The sequence below is a fragment of the Cyanistes caeruleus genome, chromosome 3, assembly GCF_971803275.1.
Source record: "Cyanistes caeruleus chromosome 3, bCyaCae1.hap1.1, whole genome shotgun sequence".
Classification (NCBI taxonomy): domain Eukaryota; kingdom Metazoa; phylum Chordata; class Aves; order Passeriformes; family Paridae; genus Cyanistes; species Cyanistes caeruleus.
In genome coordinates, this window is record NC_141703.1 from 15,481,127 (window position 1) to 15,509,009 (window position 27,883).

A 27,883-nucleotide genomic window follows, 5' to 3' on the forward strand; every position below is an offset into this window, starting at 1 on the left:
TATTTCTGCACACTGTTGAGTTACTCTTCATTTATGTCTGTAATGATAAAATCTGCAGTTATCAATTTTTTTTTTCCCCATAGAATGGCCTGAGACTGTCTATTCTTTGGGAGTGCACACTTTGGAAACTGTGAACTTGATTATAAAGACATCAATATCCAATTGCTTTTTTGTCATTATGCTACAGAGTGAATATTTGGTACAAATTTATGTTAATTTTTAGCAAGAAATTTTCAAATTGGAAACTATAAAAAGCCTAAGAAATTGCAGAATTAAATCTTACGTCACTGTTTTGTTGGCTTGGCCAGAATTCCAAACGTTTCTGTCTTTGACAGGGACCACAGATCGAAAGCATGAAATCAAGAAGATACCACCTGAAAGGCCAGAATGTCTTCCTAATCGAACAGAAGAAAAAGGTATGAAATGTGCTTTCCTGCCCATTCTCTGCAGAGAGATGAGGGAAATAGAACCAATGCACATCCTCATTTCCCACTCTGTTTCCATTAAGTGTATTGTTTGGATGTTTGTTTTCCACTCTGATAGACTGTGATGATAGGCATTTTGGAAAGGCTCTCATTGTTGCTTATGGACTAAATTCAGGGTGTTCAACTGTACCCATCTAGAGCTGTTGAGTACATGCAGTCACAACTGAAGTCAAGGGGAGATTTGCTCTCAATACATGAAATGCTGTATAAAACCCCATGAAATGCTCTGTAAAACCCAGGTGCTTGATCGAGTAAAATACCAGAGATTACTGTGTACTTTTTTCTTAACATCTGTCTGCTTTGGTTCTCTAGTTGAAAGCTGGGTTGGTGGTTTTCCTGCATCACAAAGGGATTTTGTGGAGATATAGTCATTAATGCTTATGAATCACCCCATTATCATAGTCACAAAAGTCACAGGCAAGGCAGTGAAGAAATAAAAAAATTCTTCAAAGCCATGTTTGAACATTGCTAGAAGTGGGACACAGTACCACACAGAGCAGGGACAAGCAAATTAAACCTTTAATGGTTTCATTGTGTTCACTGTGAATGGTGAATAGTCTCAGGAAAATAGTTACATCTATTCTCTAATTGAAGATGGTGTCAAGTTTCATACGTTAAGTGGACTATTAGATTGTATGAACAAGTTTGTTTATGGGATTTCTTAATGTCTAAGTATTTGAACTTGCAGCCTTTTCAAAGGCACGTGTATGCACATGACTAAATGCAGAATGTGCAGTTATAATTTAGTGACAGAACTTTCAGACTTTGCACCAAGATCTCTTTCTGTATATACATCTTAGAAACCTGACAGGTGTTTTAGCTGCTCCTCTACACAGGTTTACTTTTGGTTATGTGTGCTTCTTCTCATGGTTATCTTAGCAATAAAACTCTTTGCTTTCCATTTTTGGGTTTACAAAGCTGACTGCTGAAAAAGCAGAGAAAATTTAAATATGTTGTGCTCCTGGGCTATAAATATCTGTAACTTTTCTAAACACTGAAAGGAGTCTGTAGGAGTGAAGCCTACATTTCAGGAGTACCAGGGAGTGGCAGGAATTGCTCATGCAGTGTGGCAGCAGGGGTGGCACAGGAACATCCCTTGAGCTGTGTGTTGGCACACTGCCCAGCCTGTCCCTCATACAATTTAGATTCCTGGACACTGACACAGTACAAATTGTCAGAGGATTAAGTGTGTAAAAATTACACAGTATGCTGGAAAAGCTTCAGTGTTACTGAGGAGCCAATGACTGCATCTGCTCAGAGCATACTGCCTGTGAACAGGAGTCACTAGCTGGACTATTCCAAACCTAATGTGCATTGTGTTTCTGGGGACTTATTCCATGATCATCTCATTAATGGGTTGTCATTAAGAACCCATTAAGCAATGCCCTGGAACATTCCCAATACCTCTTATGTGTGTACAGAGGTATAACATTCATGGCATATCATAGGCAGCATTATCAAGGGAAGTGGGGTGTTGATATAGTAGGATATAGAGAGCAGAACTCTACTTCCTTGGAGAGTTTTGTCCTTTCTTTAAGAAAAATCAGGTCTTCTCTGGTGTGGCAAACATGCTTGCATGTTTGTTTTGTATTAGGAATTTAGAGTATATTATTTAGAAAAGTTATTAATATGCACATGCACAGGCATTACATGTTTGGCATTGGATATTAACATGGCAGCACTCCCTAACTATGCATAATCAGTTCTGCAAATGATCAAGGTTTTCATCAGCAAGCTGAAAAATTCAGCATATAAGTCTGTGCTTAAAACCTAAATAATAGGTCTGATTTTTCTGAGAGGTTTATGTCCTGCTAGACATTGTATTTTTGTGCTTGTATTTTATTTTCACTTAACTGTAGTTCACTTGAAACATACTTTTTTCCCCTCCAAAAATGGTATTTCTCTGTTTGCCCCAGAGATGTTAAGAATATCCAGCATAATTATTTTTGTGACCTTCTAAATTAATATTGTTTCATATTAAAATTTAATATAAGTTGTGCTCATGGGAAGTTGTACCATCTGGTATGTAAATTCTTGCCATTCTTCTACTTTACAGTCAGAAACCAATAAGTTACTAAAATAAAAAATAGTATTCCCATTAAGATGCTGCACACTTGTTTTGGCTGAGGAGCTGCAGGCAGAACAGCTAGGCAGGTTGAACAAGTGATTTGTGATAAATATATCAAATAAAGAGTGATTTAGAACAGAAATGGAAAGGGGTTTTTTTGTATGCAGTCTATCTACAGCTGAAGATTTCTTCTTTGAATGTAGACTTGTGAGTGCAAATGAATTCCACTTAATAATATCCCTGGTTTTTTTTCTGGAAATGATTGATTTAAAGAAAGATCAGAGAGAGAGCAAAAACAGTTAGACTTGCAGAAGCCTTCAGTTCCTGCTATACCTCCGAAGAAACCTCGTCCACCCAAAGCCAACGCTGTGAACAGACCTGGTACCTTGCCCCCGAGACGACCAGAAAGACCAGTTGTGCCTGTGACTCATGCAAGGTATTGCTATTCTTCCATCCAATGCTTTTGGGATTAGTGGGAAAACCGCCCTTTTAAAGAATTTAGGTTTTACAGTTGATGTCCTGATTTATTTCACAGTAAGCTGTATTGAAAGAACAAGAAAAAAAGATGATCCTTATAGTCATCTGGCTGGGTCATAACATCTCCTCAATAATAACAGTCTTAGACTGTTCATGACTAGTTCATTTCTACTGATGCAATTCTGCTGTTACTGCAATAGTGCAGAATGTGTGGGAAATACTTGCATCAGAATGTTAGTCTAATCTTGATTTTCTTAGTTTACCTTAAATTACTGCAGCTTAGCTTGGGCACTGAATCAGTGGCTTGGATTGTTCTTAGGAATAGCATTAGGCAATGTACGTTTCAAATACTATCAGCTGGTTTCAGTCTGCTTTCTTTGATCATTTCAGATCAAACTTCAGCAAAATACATGTCTTCACTGCTCTTTCAGCTGGTGCCACTGTAGAACAGTGCTGTCAAGTATTCATGCTTTAATGTTGGTAGTCAATCTGCAGTTATATGATGCTTATTGTCAGAGGTGGTTACAGCCTTTGAGGAGCACCGAGAAACTGGACTTGCCAACACAAGTCCATTTATTCTTTGCTAGAGTAAAGGTTGCAGAAATTAAAGGCCTCACTGTAGTCCTAATTAAGTCTAGGTTGACTACATTTTAGTCATCATCATCTGGGTTGTGCACTGTAGATTTCCTTTATGTATAGTGAATAGAGCTAGATGAAAACCAGAATAAAAACAGTGGTCTAAAATGGGCAAGCTGTGCATCCTGCCATAAAACTAGAATATATTCATGGAAATATTTTTACTGTTTATTGTACTGTTAGGAAAATTAGCTACCATTGAACTACTGGACTTAAAGTATAGTAATGGTGAGTTAAATACTGGAATAGAGTATAGGTTAGAGTGAAATGCTAGACATTGGTTCCCTTCATTCCTCCACACATGGTTAAATTTTAAAAATGCTCTTAGTGAGGAATCTAGGGCAAATGAAAAAAGGCATCTGCCTTGTGCTCCCAGTTTTATCTTACTGAAATACTTTGGTTGTACACCTCTGAGAACTTACCCTTGTATCCAGGTGCTACTGCCACAGCTTCTTTTGGACTTGGCTTTGAACATGCTTGTCCAGTTGCTCCAAAATACAGTCCATACTTGCTGATCACCTGGGCATACTTGGAGATACAAGTATTTGCTATAATCTTCAGATTTAGCTATGTGATGTCTTGGAAAGACCAATGCATACCCCAGTGTTCAGTTCTAGTGAGGTATGCACAGCAGTAGCTATTCTTTTGTTCTATCCTTTGCCTGAAATATTTTAAACATACTATAAATTTTTAGCATTTAGAATTTTGGAAGGGTATTTTGCTGCTCTTCTGTTTTCCTTTTTTTTTTTTTAAGTACAAAATTGTATGATGTAACCATGTATTTTTTAAAGATATTTCAATTTTTGCATTATCAAAGGCAAAAGGCACACCTAAACAGTAATCTTTTCATGTTCTTAATTGTCTAAACTTTGCTATGTCTAGCACAGAAAAAATAGAAAATACTTTGAATTGCTTGGATAATTAAGAAATAAGAAACTTGAGGAAGCAGTCACTTCAATAAAGGTGATTTTTTAAAAATCCATTCAGCTTAATAGGATAGTAATTATTTTAAGACTTACTGGTATCCATTTCCAGAATCTGAATAACCTAAAGCAATTAGAATAAAAATTAAATCAGAAGAACTTTGGCTCACCTGTTGTGGTTTAACCCTGGTGGGCAGCTGTGCAGACACTCACTCACTCCCCCACAGTGGGATGGGGGTGAGAATCGGAAGGGCAAAAGTGAAAAAACTTGTGGGTGGAGACAAGGACTATTAAACAGGAGAAGAAAATGATGCATGTGCAAGCAAAGAATGCCATGGGCAGGCAGGTGTTCTGCTATCCCCTAGAAAGCTGGGCTTCATCACCTGCAGTGGTGACTTGGGAAAACAAATGGTGTAACTTGAAACATCCTCCACTTCCTTTTTCCCTCATCTCTAAGGGCTGAGTATGATGCCATGTGGTGTGGGACACCCCTCAGTCAGTTGGGGTCAGCTGGGTCTCCACCCAGCTCCTTGTCCACCCCCACCCTCCTCTCTGGTGGGATGACAGGAGGAGCAGAAAAGGCCTTGACTTTGTGCAAGCACAGCTCAGCAATAATGAAAACACCGCTCTGTTATCTATGCTGTTTTCAGCACAAATCCAAAACATAACACCATGCAAGCTACAATAAAGAAAATTAATTCTATCCCATCCAAAACCAGTACATGATCCTTAGGGGAAAATTGCTGTAGTTACAAAGTGAGTCCCATGAGATTTCCATGGCAGCTGCTAAGCCAAAGAGAGTTTTCTTCTGTCCTGAGTAAGTGGCTTGCATCTTATGCATCTCACTGACTTTTTGTAATGATGGTTGTTTTCCCATTTAAATATAATCCTCCTTCAGTGGAGGCAGAGTAGGTCTTCAAGGGCAGTAGGACACATAAAAACCATGTGGGACAGGGAGTAGCTGTCGGTTTGTTCCAAAGGCTTTGCAGCTTACTTAGACATACCGTGATTATACAATTTACATCTAAGTCAAATCTATGGAGTAGGTAAGCCATAAACACCTAAAGAAGGTGCATCTTTGCAATCAGTTTAAACCAGTCCATGTCCATACCACTGCTAACAGGGTTCCTTGTCCTGGCACCCCATTCCCACAGCCTCCCTTATGTTTAGCACCAGCATTTGTGCAGCTGCGCAGCCGTATGGGTCAGGGAGTTGCTCCAGATGGAAATTAATCCATTTGCAGTGGGACTTCTATTAGTGTGGAGTTTCTCTCAGGCTGATCATGTCTGGTCAAGCTGACAGCCTGTCTGTATGGGCACGAGCAGAGAGGGAGACACTGTGAATGAGAAGGGAGGGTTCCACTCTTTTCACAACTGTGTGAATGCAGAGTGGCATAATAAGCCTGTTAATTCTTCTGAGAACAGGGCTGGAGGTTTTTTTATGGGGCTGTTGTCATATATCTTGGTATCTTTTGTAGAAAAATGGTAAACATTGTGACTTTCAGCCCTAAATCATGCCATTCTAAAAATCTCTCCAAAGCCATACTCACACATTTCCTAGAGTGTTTCCAGCTCACATTGTGCTCTCAGATTGCTGGGAAATGTATGTGTACAAAACAGAGTATGCAGTCAGATGCTCATTGCTCTGTCAGCCAAGAAACTATTGCTTCTTATAGATTTACAAATATATAAGCAATATAAGAAAAAGTTAAAGTTTAAAAAGTAAGAAAACTAATTGTTTGGGTAGATCACTTGGAAATACTCTTATTTATCATCTTTCCAATTAATACATTTTTCTATGCATGTGTTAAATTTCTTCTGTGTCCTTCCTGGTGCAGACTGCCTGCCATACTGAGATCTGTGAAGGACTAGTTTGCTTTTAATCTGATTGTCTATATTTTTTTGTTCACTTGTCACACAGGATTTAATGGGATATATATTCACTTAATTTATGACTTCCTCTGGGTTTTAATAAAAATTTTCAGCTCTTTATCACAGCCTTCCTGAAGCCTGAAATAGGGTTTCCAGCCACTTTGTGTTTTGCTCATAAGCTGCTGCCATGAGTTAAGGTTCAGGCCATCTGTCATCAGCTTATGGTATCAAAAGCAGAGACCAACAAAAAAAAGCAGCAAGATTTTTGAGCTCACTACTTATTTTACTGTCAACAGCTAATTATTGCATTGCATCATACATATCTGCCTGGGTTGTTTTGGGGCAGATCTGTATTTTTATCCCTAAATCGGGTACCTTGATTACATCATACTTCTTATAGTGTTACACTGGGAATAGTCATAGTGGAAAAACTACTGTATTTATCAAGTGACCTGATAATGATGGCAAGTACAATGTATAACATTAAGTGAACAGTTAATCACAGTAGATATCAGAGATTTGAGTGACCTGTGCAATACTGAGTTACTTGCCTACCACTGTTTTTTGGGGGTTTTTTTATATTGTTTCAATTGGTAGATTATTTTAGTACCCTTGTAGTACTTGTGAGAAACAAGTTTTATTTTAGTACACTTAGTACTTGTGGGATAGAATGTTCTCCAAAGCAGGGATAATTTTCTTGCTTTTGTTTCATCTCCTGTTTGATTTTAAAATAGGTCCTCTGTATAAAGTATTGTAGCTCCTGACACTTTATTATTCAAAAGACATTTCTGACGAATTAGGTGATCTTGGTTCTTTGGACTGTAGAAACAGTATTCACAGTCTAGTCTCATAAGAAAAATGCTTATTTTTCTTATGGTGGAGGAGTTGCATTTATGAGTAAATACTCGGAACTTCTGAAATGCACAATTCTCTCACTTTCTGCAGCATTCCAGGTAGACCACTGCTGTAGTTTGTGCAAGCCAATTAATTAGAAAAAACTACAAAGAAGATGTTGAAGAATGTCCTCTTGCCCTTAGGTTTCCTTCATGTTGAGATGCTGTGAACATCTGAAGAATTATTCCGGACGCTACGGTGTCTAAAATAGGCTTTTTTGACAGGTGTTAAGGAGAAATGGGATAAGGTTAATCCATACAGCATGTCGACTTGCTAGAGATTGCTCTCGCTGACATTGCTATTACTCTGGTGCTGCAAAGGAAGAATACTTTGCTCTCTCATTATTAATTGCAAGTTAGCTATCAATTTACTGTAACCCACACAAAAACTCCCAATAAAACATCTCCTCTTCTTGATCCAAATGCAGGAGTGATAGTCCAAAAGTGGAATTAGTGGGCAGTACAGTATCCGGCACTCTAGAGAAAGACTCCTCTGAAAGAAGCAATGACATCGGTAAGTTATGGTGCTTTCTACAGTTTATGTAAGAAATTTATGGTGTAATTTCTGCTTTTTTAGTGACTGTTGTATGATTCAAGAGGCAGATTGAGGATTTGGCAATGAATGTGAGCGCTCTTATATCAAATTTTAACTGCAGGATTAAAGAATCATTTCGACTTTACTTAAAATAGTTTTGTTGGGGTTTTCTGTTTAAAAAAAAAATAAAAGCAAATATGGAATAGTGAGCTATTTTGAATAGGAAGGCTCTGTTGTTTTTGTTTAAAAATCTGAAACGAGTGAGAAGTCCAATAATAATTAGTCATAGTTGTTTAACTGATGTAATAGTGCTGCCATGGTTTTAATACTGCAAAAGATTGTGGGCTTGGTGCAGTTAGTAATCTTTACACTTTCAAATACAAAGGAACAGAAACACAGTTCAGGTCAATTTGACTAAATTTTACTGCACACACAAATTAAAAGCAGTTTCAATTTCTATTGTAAACAACTTCTGTTCCTGACCTATCAACCATTTATTCAGGAAGTCACCTGGAAAGGAGCAACCACAGGTTATTTTTCAGTCTTCTCTCACCCTCCTTCCTGCTCAAGCTGGCAAAGTAGGAGCGATGGTGTTTGCTGGGTGGGTGCTGCAGTGCAAGGTGCTGTGAGTGCTGTCCTGGGGCAGTGGGCACGAGCCCCAGAGCCATCTTCTGCCTCTGCTCAGAGAGCCCAGCAGCTGCTGCCGTCGCTCTCCACTCGCAGCTGTGCCCACAGACCCGTGTTTGTCACAGGCAGAGCCCGGGATCCTGCCTGAGTAAGCATTGCCACCTTTCACCGGGGCATGAAATGTCATTTTGGCGTGGTGGTTTATAGTAAATAATAAAGGCTGCTTTATTAGTAAAGCATTTCTGTACACTAGCATCCTCTCAACAGCCAAGCACGCCTTTTCCTCAGATTTGGGAGCAGAACTTTAGGTTATAAAGGAATTTTAATTGCAATGTTACAACAGAACACTAAATGCATTTCACATAGGTCTATGAGCTTTCCAGCATACATATATCTGCTTTTTGTAAAGCTTCTGCTGTTGCTATGTTTCTTCTGGAGTAAGTAGTATCTTTTTCCCAGGTTTTCATTTGGCTTAAATATGGAAAGCTAGAAGCTCTTGATAAATTGCATGAGCGTTTTTATCGTAGAGACTCTTAGAAAGGAATGGTATGGAAATGCAGACAAACTCTACCATTTAGTTTTCCTTAACTATGTTTACAAATTTGCTTCAAAGCACATAAGACTCTGCTTACTTGAAAGTTATGATGCATGTAGCATATGCTACTTGTGTGTGATGGAAGTAAACTTTTTATTCCTTGTTCTAGTTTCCTTGGAAGCACTATCAGGATAAACACTTAGAGTTTTTTAGTTTTGCTGATTATGGTTTTATTTTGTTTTATTCTTAACATATTAGGCAGGAGATCTTACTTATAGGAATTCTTGTTCATTTCCAGGACATGGAGGGTGAGAGGAGCATAATGGAGGGAAGAATTTGGGTTGTTTTGGAGGTTTTTTAAAGATGCAGAATTTGAGTCAACAAGAACCCATAAACTGAACCACAACATGTTGCAAAGGGTTAAGCTGATGTCCTCCTGTTGCCACTTACACAGAAAACCTATTGAGCTCAAGGATAAAATAGTGTGAATACTTAAATAAGTATAACTTGATAGGGTCAAACCAGAATGGCATTTACAAGGGCAAATCATGTCGTTCTAGCCTGTTAGACAACTTGTTAAAAGAAAAAAATAAATAAATTATGGTTTTGAATTGAAAGGGGATCCAGAGATCAGAACTGTTATAAATTTTCAGGCAGCTTTTGACAGCTTGTGTAAAATACTGTCAAATAAATAAAAGACATTTTAAGAGAGGGCAGAGCAATAAATCAAGATTTAATAAAGAAAACTAATTCAGAGTGAATTAATGTCTTTTTCTATGAGGAGAGGTTTGGAGTTCAGAGCAGTTTATGGTGCAACGTAGTTGTAGAGATGTATGGTGTGTGATTTTGTTTCATTTACTTACAAAGAGAACAATGGGTTGGAGAAGTCTTGCGGCTACATGAGTTATTAGAAAAGATGATGGATGTGTGAGTGGAGTTGTCCAGTGTATTCCAAAACACTGGTAGATCTGGCTGTATGAGTCCAAATAATATTTAAAAGTGATATATCTTACTGGTTTCGCCCCTATGTCGTGTGCTCTGTAGGAAGGACAACCTCAGCTTCTCTGAGGCTCATCCATCCTGTCAAAATTGATTTGATTAAATCTACCATTTGGCATCTTCTCAGAAATCCAAATTTACACAACAGGTTAGAGTGGACCTACGTGACAGACAAGGTGTGACTTAGCAGTAGCCTTTGAAGAATATTGAAGTTAAATGGCCTTTAGCAGCTTGGACGCATGACCAGTCTGGTTACTGGGCTCCTCTTTATTGTTCCATTAGTCCAATGCCATTCCCAGCTCTCAGGGAGAACGGGGGAAAAGCAACAACCACTTGCAAGTTGCCTCACCCTCTTTCATGCTTATGCTAAGTACTCATGGTGAATTGTGCACTGAAAATGAATACCACAGCACCTCCTGGCTACTTTGCACTAGAGATGTTAAGCTGGGAAGTGGCTGCCACTTTCTTAGTCCTATAGCCAGTCCAAAGTTCTTGTTCCCTTCATGCAGAGAAAAGAGATGGACAAAAACAACGGAGAGACAGTTTTGGTTACTAAAGCAAACCAAACTAATGCTGGATGGAGAAAGTTATTTATTCTGTGAAGGATTTTTAATGATTTCTAAGTTGGTTCCTTTTCTTTTCTATGATGAGACCAAAACCAGTGTGATAGGGGAGGAGAAAATGCAGAGTTCTTCCATGTGCCGTCTCTCAAAAAATAAACAATTGGTCAGCAACAATGAAATCAGTAATGCCATCAACAACTGAGCAGCAATATGCTGAGCTGAATTGGGAATCCAGATTCAAAACTTGCATTTTGTGTAGGTCCCTTGGAAATGGCTTTTACCTTATTATTTTCTGAGTAGTATTTTACCAGTGGGTCAATGTTGTCTAACCAGAAAACCCCACACTGTTAAAAACTTTCTCTGCCCCCTTCACCAATTGGGAAAATCACAAATGCTTGAGCAAGGTAGAGGTGATGTGTAATACTATAAATAATGTTCTGTGAGTTGCATATATAAAAAAGTTATTTTTATATAGATAATAGCTCATGACTTGGTTTCCTTAACATGTTCAGCAGAGCTGTGACTTCACATGTAAATTTCTTGATGATAATTCTGTGTTGATTACGATTTTCCAAACTGCACTGACAAGAGAAAATTCTTAGCAACTTCACTGCTGATTGTAGGTATAATGGCAGCTCTTATTTCTGTTGTCCGTGCATTTACTTCTTTTCACAACTTTACAAAAGCCATTGGAAAACTAGCCTTCAGAGTATATTATTTAAGAGGAACCATTCTCCATTCCTCCTCACTTTTTCTTTTGTTTCCTTTTTCCCTGTTTTCAGTGATGTCTTTACTTTCCTTTCCACACATCTTGCATTCAACTTTTCCTATTTACATCTCTTTGCCATGGCTAATTCTTCTTCATTTCACGAGGGTAAGGCTTTTTTATTTTTCCACTTCTTTTCTATCCTGTCTTTAGTTTAGTTCACAATGCATAACAAGAAAATGCAAAAAGAAACATTCTGTAGAATAACAAAATTTACATGGATATTACAGGTTTTTTTTTTAATTTAAAGTTGAAATTGAGCATACTGTGACAGAAAATCTTGCGTCATAGTTTTGAAATGAGAAATCATTATCATTTAATACATCATAAGAAATTTTAGTGACAAAAGTGACAATTACAATTTACATGTGTTTTTTCAGTGCTCTGGATTCATTAACCTGTTCTTCCAGACAGGTTTTGTCATCACACAGTGTAATGCATATATTTAATGGTGCAAAAGCATTTAGAAACATACTAATATAGTCTTCTAGTCTGAAAGAGGAAAAAATCACAATAAACATACACTAAAAATTTGGAGTGTTCAGTGGCACTCAGTGGAAAATGTGTGGTCATGTACCCAAGGCTGTGGTTAAATCACAGTGATTACTCACCTCTGTTGGTTCATCTCTACAACAGCTGGTCTGGATTGGCAGTGGCTTTTTGAGCTTTTAAAATGCCTCCAAGCAACATAAGCTATACTGACAATAAACCCCGTTCTACAAACTGTTGTTCCTACATAGAACTACATTGATTTCAACAGCTTCAATTCATGCCTTATGGTATAACTTGACCTGTCTTTACATGACATGTTTGTCTTTAATTTCATAAAGAACTTTGTATATGAGGGCCAGTATGATGACAGAAACTTCTAGCACATATAATAGCTTAGTGGATGTAGTGGGTTGAGCACTGGCCAAACTCCAGTGTACCTACCAAAACAGTGAATCAAAAACTAATGCTTTCCAAAAAATGGTATTGAATTATTTCTGCAAGTCAGGATCAATCCTAAGTCTTCTAACTATACACAAACATACACTTTGGAATCTGGAATCCTGAAACAAGTTTTGTCTATCCAAAGCAGGGTTGCTTTGACATCATCTGATACTTAAAACCACATGGATTTAAGCTAAGCGATTCAAGAAATAAGCCACAAAGAATTAAAAATAATGTACCGACTGTGGAAATGATCAGTTAGTCCCCACAAGAAGCAGTTTCTGTGCTTTGTAGAAAGACTGAATTGCACAGAGCCAAGTGGATATATCTTTCCAATATTTTTCCTGGCTCTTTACACATTTTGCTCAGTATTTATGAAAGCAGTTAATAATCTTCACCAGTGCTAACATAAGGCACAGATGCTTTCACTGATTCCTACTGAAGCATCTAATGATAGTATGAACTATAGTAAGAGCTTCCCTGGAAGCTGGTTAGTGCAAGTCCATTTTTTAGCATTTCCTCAGACTTTAATCTGCAGAATATTTGCTGGTGGACCATGGAATACTGGCAAAAGCCATGTGATAACCCATTTTTTTTTCTGTCCTTCCCTGCAAGATTGGTGGTAGATTTCCTGAAAGGGTAGTTAAAAACATCCTCTTGAAAATATCTAATAAACAACCAAAAAAAATCTTCGGTTTATCATGTTTCCTTGGACTGTATTTGCAGTTGTTCTAGAGCTGTATATGTCAGGAAACGTGCTTGCTGTGCCTCTGACTGCAAGAAAAAGTGATCCAATAAGATTTGGCCCACACTAGGGAACAAGATGGAGAATATTTCCAGTAACAGGCTGTGGAATGGAGGAGGTTTGTCTTTAAATCACAGGCTTTTTTACTGCCAGGTATTATAATTATTTTGCCTGAAAACACAGAATGAAAGTTGGAAAATCAGAAAATATTGGTAAATATAAGGGCTGGAGGACAAAATGTGACTCATAAAATGAAGATCAAAATGTGCCTAAACCTCTTTCTATGCTGCTACTCATGCCCATTTTAATAGGGCAAAGCAAAGGAACAGAATTGCGCGACTGGTTTAAGTTGTAATATAAATGTTAACGTCAGTGAGTCAAAATCACCCATAAACATAGTTCTGGACTGTAAATATTGTAATCAGGAATATGGTCATGGTGTTTTATATAAATTAAGTAGGGCTCTTGCCCTGAGGGGTCCAGAAAAAAGCAGTAAACTAGAAATTTAAATTGGTTGCCATGGGTATCAAGTTGAGGTGCCTGAAAACAGCATATCCATTTCTCCTAGCTCCTCAGTTTTCTTGACCTTTCAGTTCTTTCTTGGCATGTTCCAAATTGTTATAAATAAAATCCTTATGAGGGCACTGGCAAGTGGTTAGCAAAACTCCTTATGGCAGCTTTCTACATTCAGCTATTAAAGCAATAAAAGTGAGGACCGAAATGGGAGAAGATAATTGTGAGCTTTAGGAATGGTTGTCCTAAAGTCACAGCTGTCCAGTGACTGTCCTGGGATGCCAGGTGAGCTACACTGTTTGGCTCCAAGGCACAGAACCCTGTGGGCAGACCTCCCTGGCACATCACTGTTGCACTCCTGAACAAAGGAACCTTGCAGCCAGGGAGCTCTCCTCCCACAACTGTTTTACCCAAATCTTAAAAACCAGTCTGTGATTCATTATGGGTGAGATTTGCTGCCTGAACCCTGGCTGGGAGAATGGCTGTTTTCCTCAAAGGGTACAATGCCATTCAGCATGGAGAGGGTAGCAGAATTTGGATGCTTGAAGTAGTTAAAACAATTGTAGTCTTCTGAAAATTCCCACTAACATTCAGATTATTGAGTTATTTTTTAATTTCTACTATATATTGAATGGGCACTAATGCAGAAGATTTTGTCCACAGTGTGTGTCTCATTTGGCAGCTTTAAAGACTATTGCATTTAAAGATGCTGTATAGATACTATTTCACATGCCTATTATCAACCTGTTAAATATATTGAGGAGGATAATGAAATTAAATCCACCTCTGGCTTTTGTGACATAATCTTCTTCAAATGAACTGAATGCCAACTTTGCCTCATTTCCTTCAGCCTTTCTGTATTTCTGTTCTGTGAAACCTCACCATTAGCATTCTGAAAGTGTTGATTCTCTTATTACTTCCCACTTCAGTCTTTTCAAGGTGAAATCTCTCTACTAATTCAAAAAACTTTCTGTCACCATTATGTAGAAATTACTTTGCCCAAATACTAAAAAACCTAAATGGAAGATAAAGCCTAGCCGCATTTTATGCTAGAATAATAAATGCAGGGGATAAAAGGGGTAAGGAAGGAAGCATAAGCACTTAACTTTATATTTCAAGGGTCTTTTTGGGGGCAGGGACTGAAGGTTACTTTCTAGGAAGATACAAATCTAAGGAGTTTAGAACTTTTTCTATAAATAATTTTTCTCCTGGATCTGGGCATTTAAAAAAATACCATAATCATCCTTTAAATAACCATGTTTCCAAATGAACATAGTAGTGGAGAGAAATGTTCTTTTCTTAAGTGGCTTGGAAGTATATCAGGGAATAATTCTTGCACAGCTAACATTTTTTCATATTCATGAAATATTTTGCTCAGTAAAGTTGCTCAGTAAGAAAGACTGTCTATACTACACTGATATATTCAAGTTATTCTGATGCCTTTCTCCCCATCTCATGAATTACTTCATGGATTACCAGCTTGATCAGTGAGACCGTAATAATGATGAATACATCTGTTTATTTGTAGAACCAATATCAACTATTTTTTAATTAGGGAGTTAATTGATGGATGCCATCTCTATGTTCTACGTGTTTAATAGAATCTTCCTTACTGTTTATTATTATCAGACAAAGAAAAAGCTGGACCAGTGCAGAGTCCAGGTCTGCTGGATGCTGATGTTGCTGTACTGGCAATTAATGTGGCTGTGAATACAGTAGACTGGACTTTTTCTTTAATGACATTCTATTTGGACCCTGTCAGGAAGGCTGTACATTTTGCTTAGTATGTACATTTAAGCTCCAAATTTCTGATAGCTGCAGGAATACAAACTAAAATCAAATCACTGCATTTAATGACCTCAGTGAGTTTAATATAGCCTTGCTTTCCACCAGCAACAAATAATCAAATAACCAGCACGAGTGAATTACTGAATCCACAGCATATATGACAGCATGGCAGAAGTTTTTTGAGTGGCTCTGTTGCTCATTCTACTAGTTACCAGCTGACTGGATGGGAATTTTCTTGAATGAATGAATGAATATTTTCTTGACTGAGTATCTCCACAGGTGATGATTGTAGAAGGTGGTGATAGCCTTAGATGCGGAGCAGATTGGGGAGGAAGAACAACATCTAAATGAGGAGGACAAATGGAGAGAAAGAGGGCATATAAGAGTGCTGAAATGGACTTAGTATTTTATTGTTGTACCAAGTGCTGTTCATTACACTTCAATAGAATTTCATTTAGAGTATCAACTGAATGGCTGTGATGTCACTGGTTTGGCAGCAGGTACTACCTGTGGAGCCTTTATAGCCTCAGTTGTACTCTCTTTAAAATTCAGTGCAGGTATAGGCTGCTTTAGTTTCTTTTTCTAGCTATCAAAAATGCATTCAGAAGTGGAAAAAATGTAAGATTCCCAATATTTCTTGATAATAGAAGCTTTGACCATAAATGTTTATCTTTCATAATATTTATAAAATGCATGGGGCAAATTATGTCTGCAAATGTTTATGGGTCTCAAAGATGCAAATTCATACACTTTCTGTTTATCAATACATTTTACAATTTAAACCTGAGTATTTTATTGTTCTGATCAAATATAGAAAATTAAAATTAGACAATATGTTAATATATTGATTATTGATTTGCTTTGTGATCTTAAGTAATTTGGTTACTTTATGGGCCAGCTTCAAACTGGATATTAATGGAAACCAGCTCTTACACTTGCTTGCTTTATTTTTCATAGAAAATAATCTTTTCCTTCAGTTTCTCCTCTCCTGAAACCCTGAAGTTCTATAGGACTCCAGATAGGTTTTGTGCAATCTGCTAAAATTAGCTCGTTTTAACTTTCAAAACACTGTGCCCTTACCTGACATGTTGGGTACAATTGAGGCTTCAAATTGCCAAATTCCCACTGACAGACAGGGTGGGTGACCTACCTTTGCACACAGGCTGCAACAGCCAATAAAAAGAGCAATGACAAAAATACATGGTAGAGGAGAGTGGGGTCACTGGTTATATATAGCAAGAGTCACTCCAAAAATAGAGTAGTATTTGGAGGTGAATAACCTTAGACTATTTCAGGGCTCTTTTTTTCTTCTTTTTTTTTTTTTTTTTAAATCTCTCAGAAGTGGAAGGATATTGCTGAATAAGGAATCTCCAACCCCATTTACTTTCTAGCTGACAAATCATGGATACTTGAAATCAATTTAAATGTCCTTCAGTGAATATAGTTTATCGCACAGGCCCATTAATTAATTTGTTTTTCCATTGTGTAATTTTGTATGATGGTTGGTTGTAATACGGCAACAAAACTGGATCTTCAGAGATTCATTGTTCTGTAATAGTTTGGAAAATTAAGTGTCTAGTATATAGAGCTATTAACTTAAAACATTTTTTCCTACATGTGTGCAATGAAAAAATAGTCTCTGAATAATGAACATCATTCCTGTATTTGACTGATATCTGAAAGTATTTTTGAAGAACTTTGATTATCTTGTCTAAAGTACCTCTTGTGTGTTTTCTGACTCCTTCCTGCTCAACATATGCTGTAGGGCATTTTGAAATGAAGGTGAGTGAAACTGATACAACCCATAAAAATAGATGAATGGTATTAAGCCATTTGATTTATCCATGTAATCATGAGCTGTGGTATTCCTTGGGCCTCCACATCGTTCTTTCACGTAAACATGTTACCCTGTGTCTGGATTCAGTAAACACTTCCCCAGAGCTTTTCACTGGCCATGGAGATGGTTGGTACAGCATTCAAGCAGACCTGCTTTCCCTGGACTCTGTACAGCTTCAGGAGCCTATTGGAGCTTTTACTTACCATAGCCTCTGGACTACTGGAGGGAGATAGTCCTCTCATCTGCAGTTACTGGAAACCATGATGCCTCCAGCTGCAGGTGTCTGGGAACCTGCAGATCACTTCCAGCTTGATCATTCTCATTCTGCACTCTCCTGAGCAATTACTGCAATGCAGAGCTGACAGTATAGTTCCTGAGACAATATGTGCACAGTCTTATGTCTCCAGTTATTCAGGAAAAAAAATTGTAACCCCTTCAGTAGCCAGATGGAAATTTTGAAACTGTTTATTCCATGCCATAGAACCCATGATGTCATTTAGCTTTCACTATGCTGAAAACAAATCCAGAGGCTCCTCTACATGTTCCCCCTCTGCTTTATTGTTTTTGAGATGGAAGGGTAATTGTTCTTGGCAAGGGTGACTGGATTACAGCTGCCTTTGACTTCCAGGTTTTTTTAGTGCCATCATGGTGGCTAAATATGTGCAGAACACTGTGACACAGTGGGGAAAATGGGATTTAATTTCTTTGAAATTAGAAAAAAATGTGATTCTTTCCCTTGGAAGACAATTGCCAGAAAACCAAATCGATTCTATTTTATTTTTAAGACTTGGAAGGTTTTGATTCTGTAATACCAATTGCTGAGAAGCTTAATCATCCAACTACAACCAGACCAAAAGCTACTGGCAGGCGACCACCCTCCCAGTCTCTCACATCTGTAAGTTAATTTTCCTTTTCTTTGAAAACTATTTTTAAAAATATTTTTTCTGAATTCCCCCCCTGGCTCCTACCTGTGTTCCTTGGTGCTTTTACTACTTTTACCCATCTGTTCCTTCACACGTACAATGAGGCAGAGAGATGCAGATCAGGAAAAATACTGTCAAAAGACTGCCAGTGTTTTGAATACTGATGTTTAAAACATTCCCTTCCTTCTAAGGTTTATACCCCCTTATTTGAGTGCTGCCAAGTGTTCCTTGCCAGCCATGACTGAGCCCATAAAAATCCCTTATAAAAGTCTTTGGAATAGACTAATTTGTGCAAAGTGTTGAGGATTTTGAAAGTGTTTCCCAAAAGAAGCATTTCTCTTGGTTTTTTGCGGACATTTACAAGATTTTGAGGACAAATAGACCACTCAGTCTTCAACAGCCCTCCTTGAACTATCATGTGTTTCTTCTCATTAAGGTCACAGCTGTAAATACAGGGTGATTTAAATTTCACTCTCTAATATCTCTCTTTGGACAAGTTGGTCTCATAAACAATACTTTGGAAAACACTGCTTAGTTTTTCAGTGTCTTCTCCTTTGGTGTTTGGGGTTGGTTTGTTTCCATGCTTTTTTGTGTTCTGGAATATCAGAATGAAAGCAACTACTGATGTTTACCTGGGTCTATGCTGCTGAAGCGGAAGGAAGCTAAAAGGATTATTGAAAAGCTAATAGAACTCAAAGAAAGAGAATGCTTTCAAAATTGACTGCTGTCATGAGTACAGAAATATAAAAGAGCATTATAGAGGTTTTCCTTCCCCTGTCACACCTATGAAGAAAGGATCAAGGGGTGGAAAGAACCTTTTCATACCTTTACCAAGAGGCTGTGCACAAGGCAGCCCTGCAGTACCAGCACCAGGCACTGGCAATGGCTGGGGCCTCTGAAGAGCAGCAGGGTGAGACCTGCTCTTCACAGAGCCGCGGCAGAGCCGCCCCGGTGACACAGCTGGCATCCCCACGGCACAGCGCTCAGACCGGGACAGGAGGTGGCCTTCGTCTTGTGATATCATGCAGTGCAAAGCTGCAAATAAATGTTGAATTCAACTCTTAAGAATATCTTATTTCTTGAATGCTTTGAAAGCAATCTAGCTCTGAAAATAAGATGCAAAAAGGGGGAGTAGGGGGACAAAGAGTCCTGATTTTAAGTATTGTTACTTTGAAAATGATAGCTAAAAAAGTTCTTGTACAATGAAAGTTTCTGTGCTTTTCTTTTTCTTCTTTTGTGGTGTGTGTTTGCCTACACAGTCATCCCTTTCAAGCCCTGATTTCTTTGACTCACCAAGTCCTGAAGATGAGAAAGAAGAACATGTTTCCATTACTCACAAAACTCTTGAAGTGTCAAGGAAATCAAGAACTGTTACAATATCACAAGTAAGTTAATTGGAATGCCTCTGCATAACCTTATCACATGCATCTCCTTTTTTTAAAGCAGTACTGAAATATTTAAAATTTAATTCAAGAGTCACCTGGTAACTGCCCACTTAAAGAAGCTTAAAATGATAAAAGTTACTAAAGATTGTTCTGTGTTTGAAAGGCAAGTCTAAAGTGAATTGCACAGTTAAAATGTCTCAAATAACCATACTGTGAAAAAAATCCTTCTTGTGTAAATGCATTTGACAGAATCAGAGAGGCTGGGAAATAAATTTTAGAAAATAAGATCCTGTCTTTTTGCAACTTTAAATTGCATTTACATTAGAAGAGTCTGTGAGCAGAGTAAATACAACTCTTTGACACATTATAATAATATGTGAATTTAAATTTGCAAATATAATCTCTTTTTATACTGGTATAATTGTATTAATTTTTTAGGCTTGTGTCATTATTACTGTGTATTGGTAGACTACTACAGTGGAATCAAATATTACAGAAGGAGCATGTAGGTCAGGCTTTAAAGGTTGGAACTATTTTTTAGTACATAAGGATACCTTTAATAATTAAAATACTACATTCTAATAGTTTAACAAGTATTTGAAAGATGAAGTCATGCACTTCTGTGATCAGGTTATAAGGATAATGTTTTGCTATGTAGCTCCCTCTTCTGGGAGTACTTGCACCAAGAAATACTGCTGGGCCAACTAAGTTATATGACAAAACTGTAGATGTTGTTCCTGTAAAATGAGATGGCTGTGATTAGAAAGCAGCTGCTTGAAGCTGTAATGCTGATAGCCAGTTAAGCTCTGGAATAAGATGCTGTGATCAATGACTCCAGTTGTGCCTCGCTTGCCTGCTCCAGATTTGAACTCAGCCAGAAATCTCTTTTCAGCCTGAAGGAAACTTGCACCTACTGATACACAGGGTTATTATCCATGAAAGATCTGTTCAGAGGTACACATTACTCACACCCTATCTGCTCTGGTGAGACCCCACCTGGAGTGCTACATCCAGCTCTGAGGTCTCCAACACAGGAAGGACATGGACCTGTTGGATCAAGTCCAGAGGAGACCACTGAGATGATCAGAGGGATGGAGTACCTCTCCTATGAGGAGAGGCTGAGAGAAATGGGTTTGTTCGGCTTGGGAAAGGGATGGTTTTGAGGTGACCTAATTGTGGCCTTCCAGTACCTGAAGTGAGCTGACAAGATGGAGAGGGATTTACAAGAGCATGGAGTGATAGGAGAGGATGACGGAATGGTTTCAAACTGAAAGAGAGTAGATTTAGATTAGATATTAGGAAAGAAATTCTTTACTGTGAGGGTGGCAAGGCACTGGAACGGGTGCCAAAATAGAGGAGTTGTTTATGCCCCATCCCTGGAAATGTTCAAGACCAGGCTGGATGGGGCATGGAGCAACCTGGTGTAGTGAAAGGTGACAGGCATCCAAATCTCGATGGCAGGGAGATTGGAACTAAGGAACCTTTAAGGTCCCTTACAACCCAGATACACAAACTAATTGATAAAATGTTAAAAGAATATTATTCAGGTCATTGAGTCAAGTGTTCAAGGCACTACAGTGATTCAGCTTATTTGTGATTATAATGCCATTTTTATTTATATTTATGGTCAGACTTGTTTTTTGTGCAGAACACTTGTTGAATTCAGTGTTTTCCCAGATCAGGTTCTGTGCTCAGTCATGACTACACAGTAGGAAAGACTGGTTTTTGCAGAACTCGGTGGATCCTACTCTTCTCCTCCCATATTTTTTCCTGATTTTCACCTCATCACTAACTTTTCTCTTAGTTACTTTGTTCAGCTAATGCTACCCTGCCAGTCTCTAAGTCTGCACTCACAGTCTCTCCTTCCATTTCCATACCATTTATTCTCAGTATTTTGCCCTTTTCGCTATTCAACTTCAATATCTCTTTTCCAAAGAGAGCTGGAAGGTTGCCTAGTGCTTTTTCTTACTCTTGTCCAAATCAGATTTTCAAACATTCCTGGTAGTTGTTGTGTAATGCACACATAGCACTGCCAAATAACAGTGTGAAGATTCCCCTTACTTGCCATTGTGATAACTGTAATTGTTCACTGTTCTCTGTAAGCAGTGAAGTAGATGGTCATGTATGGTTGTTAAACTTCAGATTTTCTAATTGTCTAGTAAGTATAAAATGTTATATTATATTACATTATGTAGCACATATGAATAGAGGCTTGTCTAATAAGTAGAGCACTGGATCACAGTTAAGAAGCATGGAATCCTTTTTAGCTAACCACATGATTCCGGGGTTATAGGTTAACAGTGTGTTTTTCTGTCAAGTTCCTGGAGGAATAAAGAGCCTTTCATAGTTATGGAAGCTTTGATTGAACACAGGACAGTACACCACATTTATTTATTATTAATATATTATCATTTTGAAGCCATGAGATTTCTTTTTCTATATATAGCATACCAACAAGTGAGTCTAATGAATATTTTTCTATTTTCATAATGCTTGGGGGAACATGTAATACATTTTTTAATTTTTGAAAAACCTTGGAAGATTCCTTCAGTACTTGGTGGGAAATTATAAATTTAATTTACAAAAAAATACAACTTTGATTCTTGGCCATGTAGTTTTGTGCTCTGTGGGAGACATCCCATGGATACAGATGTGTTCTCACAAACATCTGAGAGAAACGCTGAGCATCTATCCCTGGTTTAATTCACTGCTAGGTCTGAGATCTTGGAAATGCTGTTGCTGAATTTTTGCATCACAACTAGACCCCCTTTGATGTACATGTACAAAGATGATGATGCTATATTTATTGTGCTTTTGCAAAGACTGTCCACATCTGACTGTTGGAATTTCAGCATTACTGAAGAGAAGCTAAATACTTAGCATTGGTTAGAGGCCTAATTTTCATAAAGCTTTCTGCAGACATTAAATGTTATTCTTTTTGTTGCAGGTGTCTGATAACAAAACTTCCTTGCCTCCAAAACCTGGAGGTCTGGCTACTGGCAGTAATGTACAACCATCACTATCCCCTTCACCATCACCTGGATTTCACTCAATTGCTATGGGAACAACAGGCCACAGGTCAAATTCCCCATCCCTGTTTGGTACTGAAGGAAAGCCAAAGACTGAGCACTTGAGCCAAGGTCAGACTGCCCTGGAAGAGCTGAGAACACAAATTAGGGAGCTAAGAACCATCATTGAAACCATGAAAGACCAGCAAAAGTAAGTACTGCAAATCACAGCTGTAGGTGGGATGGATCCATTTGTGCATAGCGATGGCAGTTTCTGATTGAGTTTGCCTTCATGGCTATTACTCTGCACAGCTGGCCTATGTGTTTGTGAGTGATTTTCATGTGACAGAACATATTCAGGAGTGAGAACATCTGCAAAAAAAACCTGCACTATCCGCCAGCTTTTTTTTTCCTGTGTTATGACACAAGTAGATGTTTATGGGGTGTTAAAAAAGTTAAGTTGCAAGCTATAAGCAGTGAATGTTGTTTTATTTGTCAATAACTAACTGGGAACTCATATGCATAATAAAAGGGGTGCGTTCATTATAGTTGTAGTACAAATTGCTACAAGCTTCTAAAGTTATTAATTTGTTATTTGACTGTAAGTATATTTTCCCAGGAAGCTCATGTTACAAAAGTAGTAATTGAATTGCGACTAGGTCATCTGAAGGCCTTTGTGTTTATCGCCCTGAATCTTACTATTTTAGCTTTGGGCGCCTTTGTTTTCTTTAAATTGCTCATTTCTTAGGACAAACTGGGGCTGGCATGTAACTTTTGATGTTCCTGAGAATATTTAATGCTTTGGAAGCTAAACCTTCACTTACATTGTCAGTTGTGTGTAGCCCAGGCAGGAAAAAGAAAAGGGCAAGCAGCGTGCAGAGACTGTGGCGGAACAGAGGTGTGCGGAGTTTGGGAGAAGATGCGGGAGGGCATGGTTCAAGCTGGATGTAGCCAGCAAGCCCCACGGCCTCGCCTCTTAGGCTGACCCTGCTCCTCTGGTCTCCCCGGCCCTTCTTGCAAGGGCAGCTTCCACCTACTGGTATCTGTCCTAAGGTGAGATCATTCAGTGGGAACATGAGATCGTGTCTGCTCCTTATAACTATGTTCCCTTTCCCAACAAAAAAGAATGACAGAAAATCCATATTTGGGATAATTACATCTTATAAATGAAATTGAAGGTTACATTGTATTGCTGGCATAAACAGCTTTTAAGCGGCTTAAGTATGTGATAGGATGGGCAGGATTTGTGTTCCCAGTACCTATAACCCACCAACAGTGAATACATCTACATTTTTTGTATGGAAAAAGGTAACTGGGTGCTGATACGATGTTGGTACAGCTAGGCCAGAGCAAAGCCTGTGGATGCAGGGCTGTCAGGAGGCATTAATCATTAGCCATGTGGGATGGGGCGGGGTACTGTCCCATAGCGAGTTTTACTTCTCTCTGCTATAGCCTAGAGTTTACAAGAGAATGCTGACTTCAGTTAAATATTCAGAGGAAAAAAAATAACTAGTGAAGTGGGGTAAATATGTCTCCATGAGATAATATTTTTTATTCTACTAGTGTGATCATTTCCATCCCAAGCTTTTTTTCCGTTCTTTTAACAGAAAAGAGATTAAACAGTTACTCTCTGAGTTGGATGAAGAGAAGAAGATCCGTCTACGATTGCAGGTACTTCCATTGTTTTTAATGTTGGGGATGTGTTGGCAGTTGATTCAGCCTGTCATGGGACATAAAACTCTGCTAAGATACTTAGATTCCAGTGAATCAAAAACTACCAATATTTCCGAAAGGGATATCTGTTCCCTTCATAGCATTACAAGTTTGTGTCATATATATTACAATATTGGGTTTTTACTGAAAAGCCTGATAATTATCCAAAAATTTATCAGCACAAGTAGACAAATTTTAAAAATTTAAACACAATACAAGACTCAAACTATGATTTATTTTTTTTTTCAGTTCAGTTTTAATTGTTTAATTTTGTCACAAATGAAATCATGCCTTTTTAAGTTACTTACTTTCTGCCAAAACTTTATATTTTGTAGTAGGCTTGTCTCGGTGCTTGGAATATTTCATATAGCAAGATTTTAATGTCTGCTTTACAGACTGACTCGGGTTATTTTTACTGAAGCATCCTGAGCAATATAAAAGAAGGGGCTCTGATTAAGAACCCATACTGCATAGTTTTTACAGTACCATAGCTCTAGATGTTGTGCTGGTTTAATAATTTACCAGGTATCCTGCTGCCCTGCTTGAGAGATTCATGGAGCTCAGACTTTGCTGGAATCATTAGCAATGCTGCTTTGATGTAGAATAATGTTGAAATGACTGCTTTTGGGGGTTTTAGAGAGTGATTTAAACAATGCCCTCAACAACCTGCTTTAACTTGGTCAGGCAGATGGACTAAAGGTTCATTATACACCCCTTCCAACCAAAATTGTTCTATTCTAATCTGTGCTATGTTCTTCTCTTCCATGTACCTGGTAAGTAGTTTTGTATTGATTGTATTTTATATTTTTATGGTATAGGGCAACTGTACTTCGATCTAGGGATAAAGTTGAATTGTAATTTCACTAGACTGTTCCCTCTGTAAAGCACTTGGGAACATGGCAAAGCATGGCAGAACAGGGGATCCTCAATGTCTATGTACCAGGCCTGCCTAAAGGACTTTATGTGTCCAACCACATACCAACATGACTTCTAATAATACACAATTCTTGTTCAGCTAAAACTGAAATTTATTCAGATAAAACCCACTGAACATTTTTAATAGCCATTGTTGATTTAGTCTAACAGGCCAGATTATTCAGAGTTATCCAGAGATAACTTTACGTGTTTATGCAGAGACCTGCACGGATGGGTTTAAAATTATGATCTTACAGCTGAATGCTCTTACTCCAGTTCAAATATTGCTTATACTGGTAAATATTCAGATGCTAGCCAAGATGGCATTATTAGTTTTACATGAAGATGAGAGTCAACAACAAAAAAAGTGTCATTAATTTCAGAGTGCTCTGATAGACATGAAGTAGCACAGTTCTCAGCCCACACATTAAAGAGGACTGCCTTGATGATGGTGCAGTTGAACACAGGTTGAAACAGGTGGGTTTGAATAAACCTAGGACTCCTGCCTTAGTGTTTTAAGTGTCTGTCAGAGGGACCAAGTGTACAAGTGGAGCTGCTGATGGTTTCAGCCACATCCTTTTAAGCATGCCTGTACATTCTTCAGAGCCTTTAAGGTGCCTGGGCACAGGCTTGATGCTTGTAGAAGGCAACCACCATTCCTACAGCAAGAACCCTCCCTATAGGAGAGAGACAATGGGTTTGTGTCTCCACCTGTGACCGACAAGCTACCTGTGCTCGTTGCCAGCAGTGCAGTTTACTGTGCTGCTGGTGCAGGGACATGGTGCTCATTCTTCAGTAATGCCAGGCAGTGAGCTGTGTGGCTTGTAAATGTTGTCATTTAAAGAGATTGCAAGTGCATTCAATGATTATACTTGTCATGGTCTGAGGGAGGAAGCTATGAATGGTCATCTTACGCAGTTAAGAGGCACCTCAATTTGTGAAATCTATGGAAAGAAGAGTGGTATAAAACCTGTAGTTGACACCTGTAGACAAGAGGGAATGTGCTTTTTAAGTGGCACCAACTGTGCCTCAGTTTGCTAAAGAATTGTATTTAATCAAATACTTTTTCTTCTGTTTGTTTTTAGATGGAAGTTAATGACATAAAGAAAGCTCTTCAATCAAAGTGAATACTTGATAGGTGGAATGTTGCATTATTTTTCATGACTGAGACTCAAATTTTTGCCCCAGCCAAAATAACTTTGTGCCAAATGATTTAAGAATTGCCTCAACATCCATTTATCTGAAGGATTAGCACAACAGTTTTTGATAGCACAACAAATATACCAACAAGAACAAAATTTCTACCCAAAGCCGTGCTGTACGGCACTAGTTGTGACTGAAATTGATCTTGTGCTAAAGGCTCTCTACTTCAAGATCCTAGGTAAAATGAAAACTCAGGCAGTTTAGTCCATAGTGGTACTATTTTGATGATATTTTTCCATAAATAAAGTGTATTTCAGATTATCTGTTTACAAGCTTTATGATTTTGACTTTTGGTTTTTAATTGTCTTTTGTCACAGAATTTAAAATGTTTGTACTTCATATAGCCAGGAATGAATGTTAATGTTGGGGCTGGAGGGATTATTTTTGCTTCGAGATTGAACAGCCTACTTTTTGTTATGGTTTTAAGTTCTGTTAAATATGCAATTTTATGTGCCCGAATCCCCTACAACTTAAATTTACATTGTGTACAGTATTGTATTTACAAGAAGGAAACAAACCAACAGAAGTCTGGTCTTTGCAATGATTTGTGCCTTTCTTTGCCACACACTGACTGGAGCTGGTTGAGGCCAGGTCTCCCTATGTAGCTAGCACGATGACTCCTGTCCCCGGTCCGGCGGAGGTCACCTTCCCAGCTGCTCGGTCAGGAGAGCGCATTTGTGCCAGGTGGCAGGACAAAAGGGCACAGCTGAGAGCAGCTTTGTCTTGAGCAGCTGTGGCTTTTTAGCTTTCCTGGTTTGGATAGGCCTCTCCCTCAACCTGAATGTTCATCTCCGCTTGATTTTCATTAGATGATTTAAACACCCACCTCTGTCCCCAATTTTGCACAGAGTGAACAGAATATGCATTATTAAAGCAAAAATAAATAAAAGTAATCTATAAAACATAAATAAAAAGTTGTATTATTTCATGCACAAGGTTCTCTGTTGTGTGACAGTGTTTCATTTGCTGTTGACATGATATTGTTTGCTACATAATGTTGTACACTTACAGGCTGACACACTTCATAGTCCTACTTTTGCAGCAGTAGGACTTTGAGCAGTAGGACTAAGAAACAAAAAGTTTCTTCTCAACATTTTGTTGAACCTGATGCTTACTTCAGTTTCTCTGTTTGCTTTCATTCTTTCAAAATTTCACATTTTCCTGGTTGTGGTTTCACGTGTTCTTCACTCCACAGAGTATCTCATATCTTGTCAGCAATCTCTTTAAGTTTATAAAGTGTTTAAAAATAGGTATTTTTGCATAGCATGGAGTGAGTGGGTAAGTGATGTTGGTGATACCTTAAAGTAACAAAACCCCACACACAAAGGATCTACTTGTCATCCCATCAAATGCTAGAGCTGGCTCCAGCAGCACACCCTGTATCAACATGAACCACCCTTCTTGCCAGGAGCTGAGTGAGATGTAGTATGCTGTTGGCTGGTCACATTCACATATGGTTGGCAGAGTTCCCATAATCTTTTTGATATGCACAAATATATAAAATACACACTCCACCACGCCCCAATCCATCTTTATGGGTCT

General features: G+C 38.3%; 1 protein-coding gene across 13 annotated transcripts in view; it reads left to right on the forward strand.

The window, feature by feature from the left end:
* SH3KBP1 (SH3 domain containing kinase binding protein 1) overlaps positions 1–27,255 on the forward strand; it is a 213,656-nt gene extending 186,401 nt beyond the window's left edge. For 11 of the 13 annotated variants that reach the window (XM_086879946.1, XM_086879952.1, XM_086879947.1 and 8 more), the window contains 8 exons: positions 336–416; positions 2,827–2,989; positions 7,782–7,867; positions 17,980–18,089; positions 19,377–19,502; positions 22,450–22,721; positions 24,118–24,181; positions 26,224–27,255. In XM_086879946.1, coding sequence (XP_086736072.1) covers positions 336–416; positions 2,827–2,989; positions 7,782–7,867; positions 17,980–18,089; positions 19,377–19,502; positions 22,450–22,721; positions 24,118–24,181; positions 26,224–26,265 — 944 coding nt within the window. In that variant the 3' untranslated portion in view covers positions 26,266–27,255. Of the gene's footprint in view, positions 1–335; positions 417–2,826; positions 2,990–7,781; positions 7,868–17,979; positions 18,090–19,376; positions 19,503–22,449; positions 22,722–23,342; positions 23,564–24,117; positions 24,182–26,223 lie in introns of those variants that run through there. The other 2 variants (XM_086879948.1, XM_086879951.1) reach the window with 1 other exon arrangement.
* Positions 27,256–27,883: the final 628 nt, after the last annotated feature.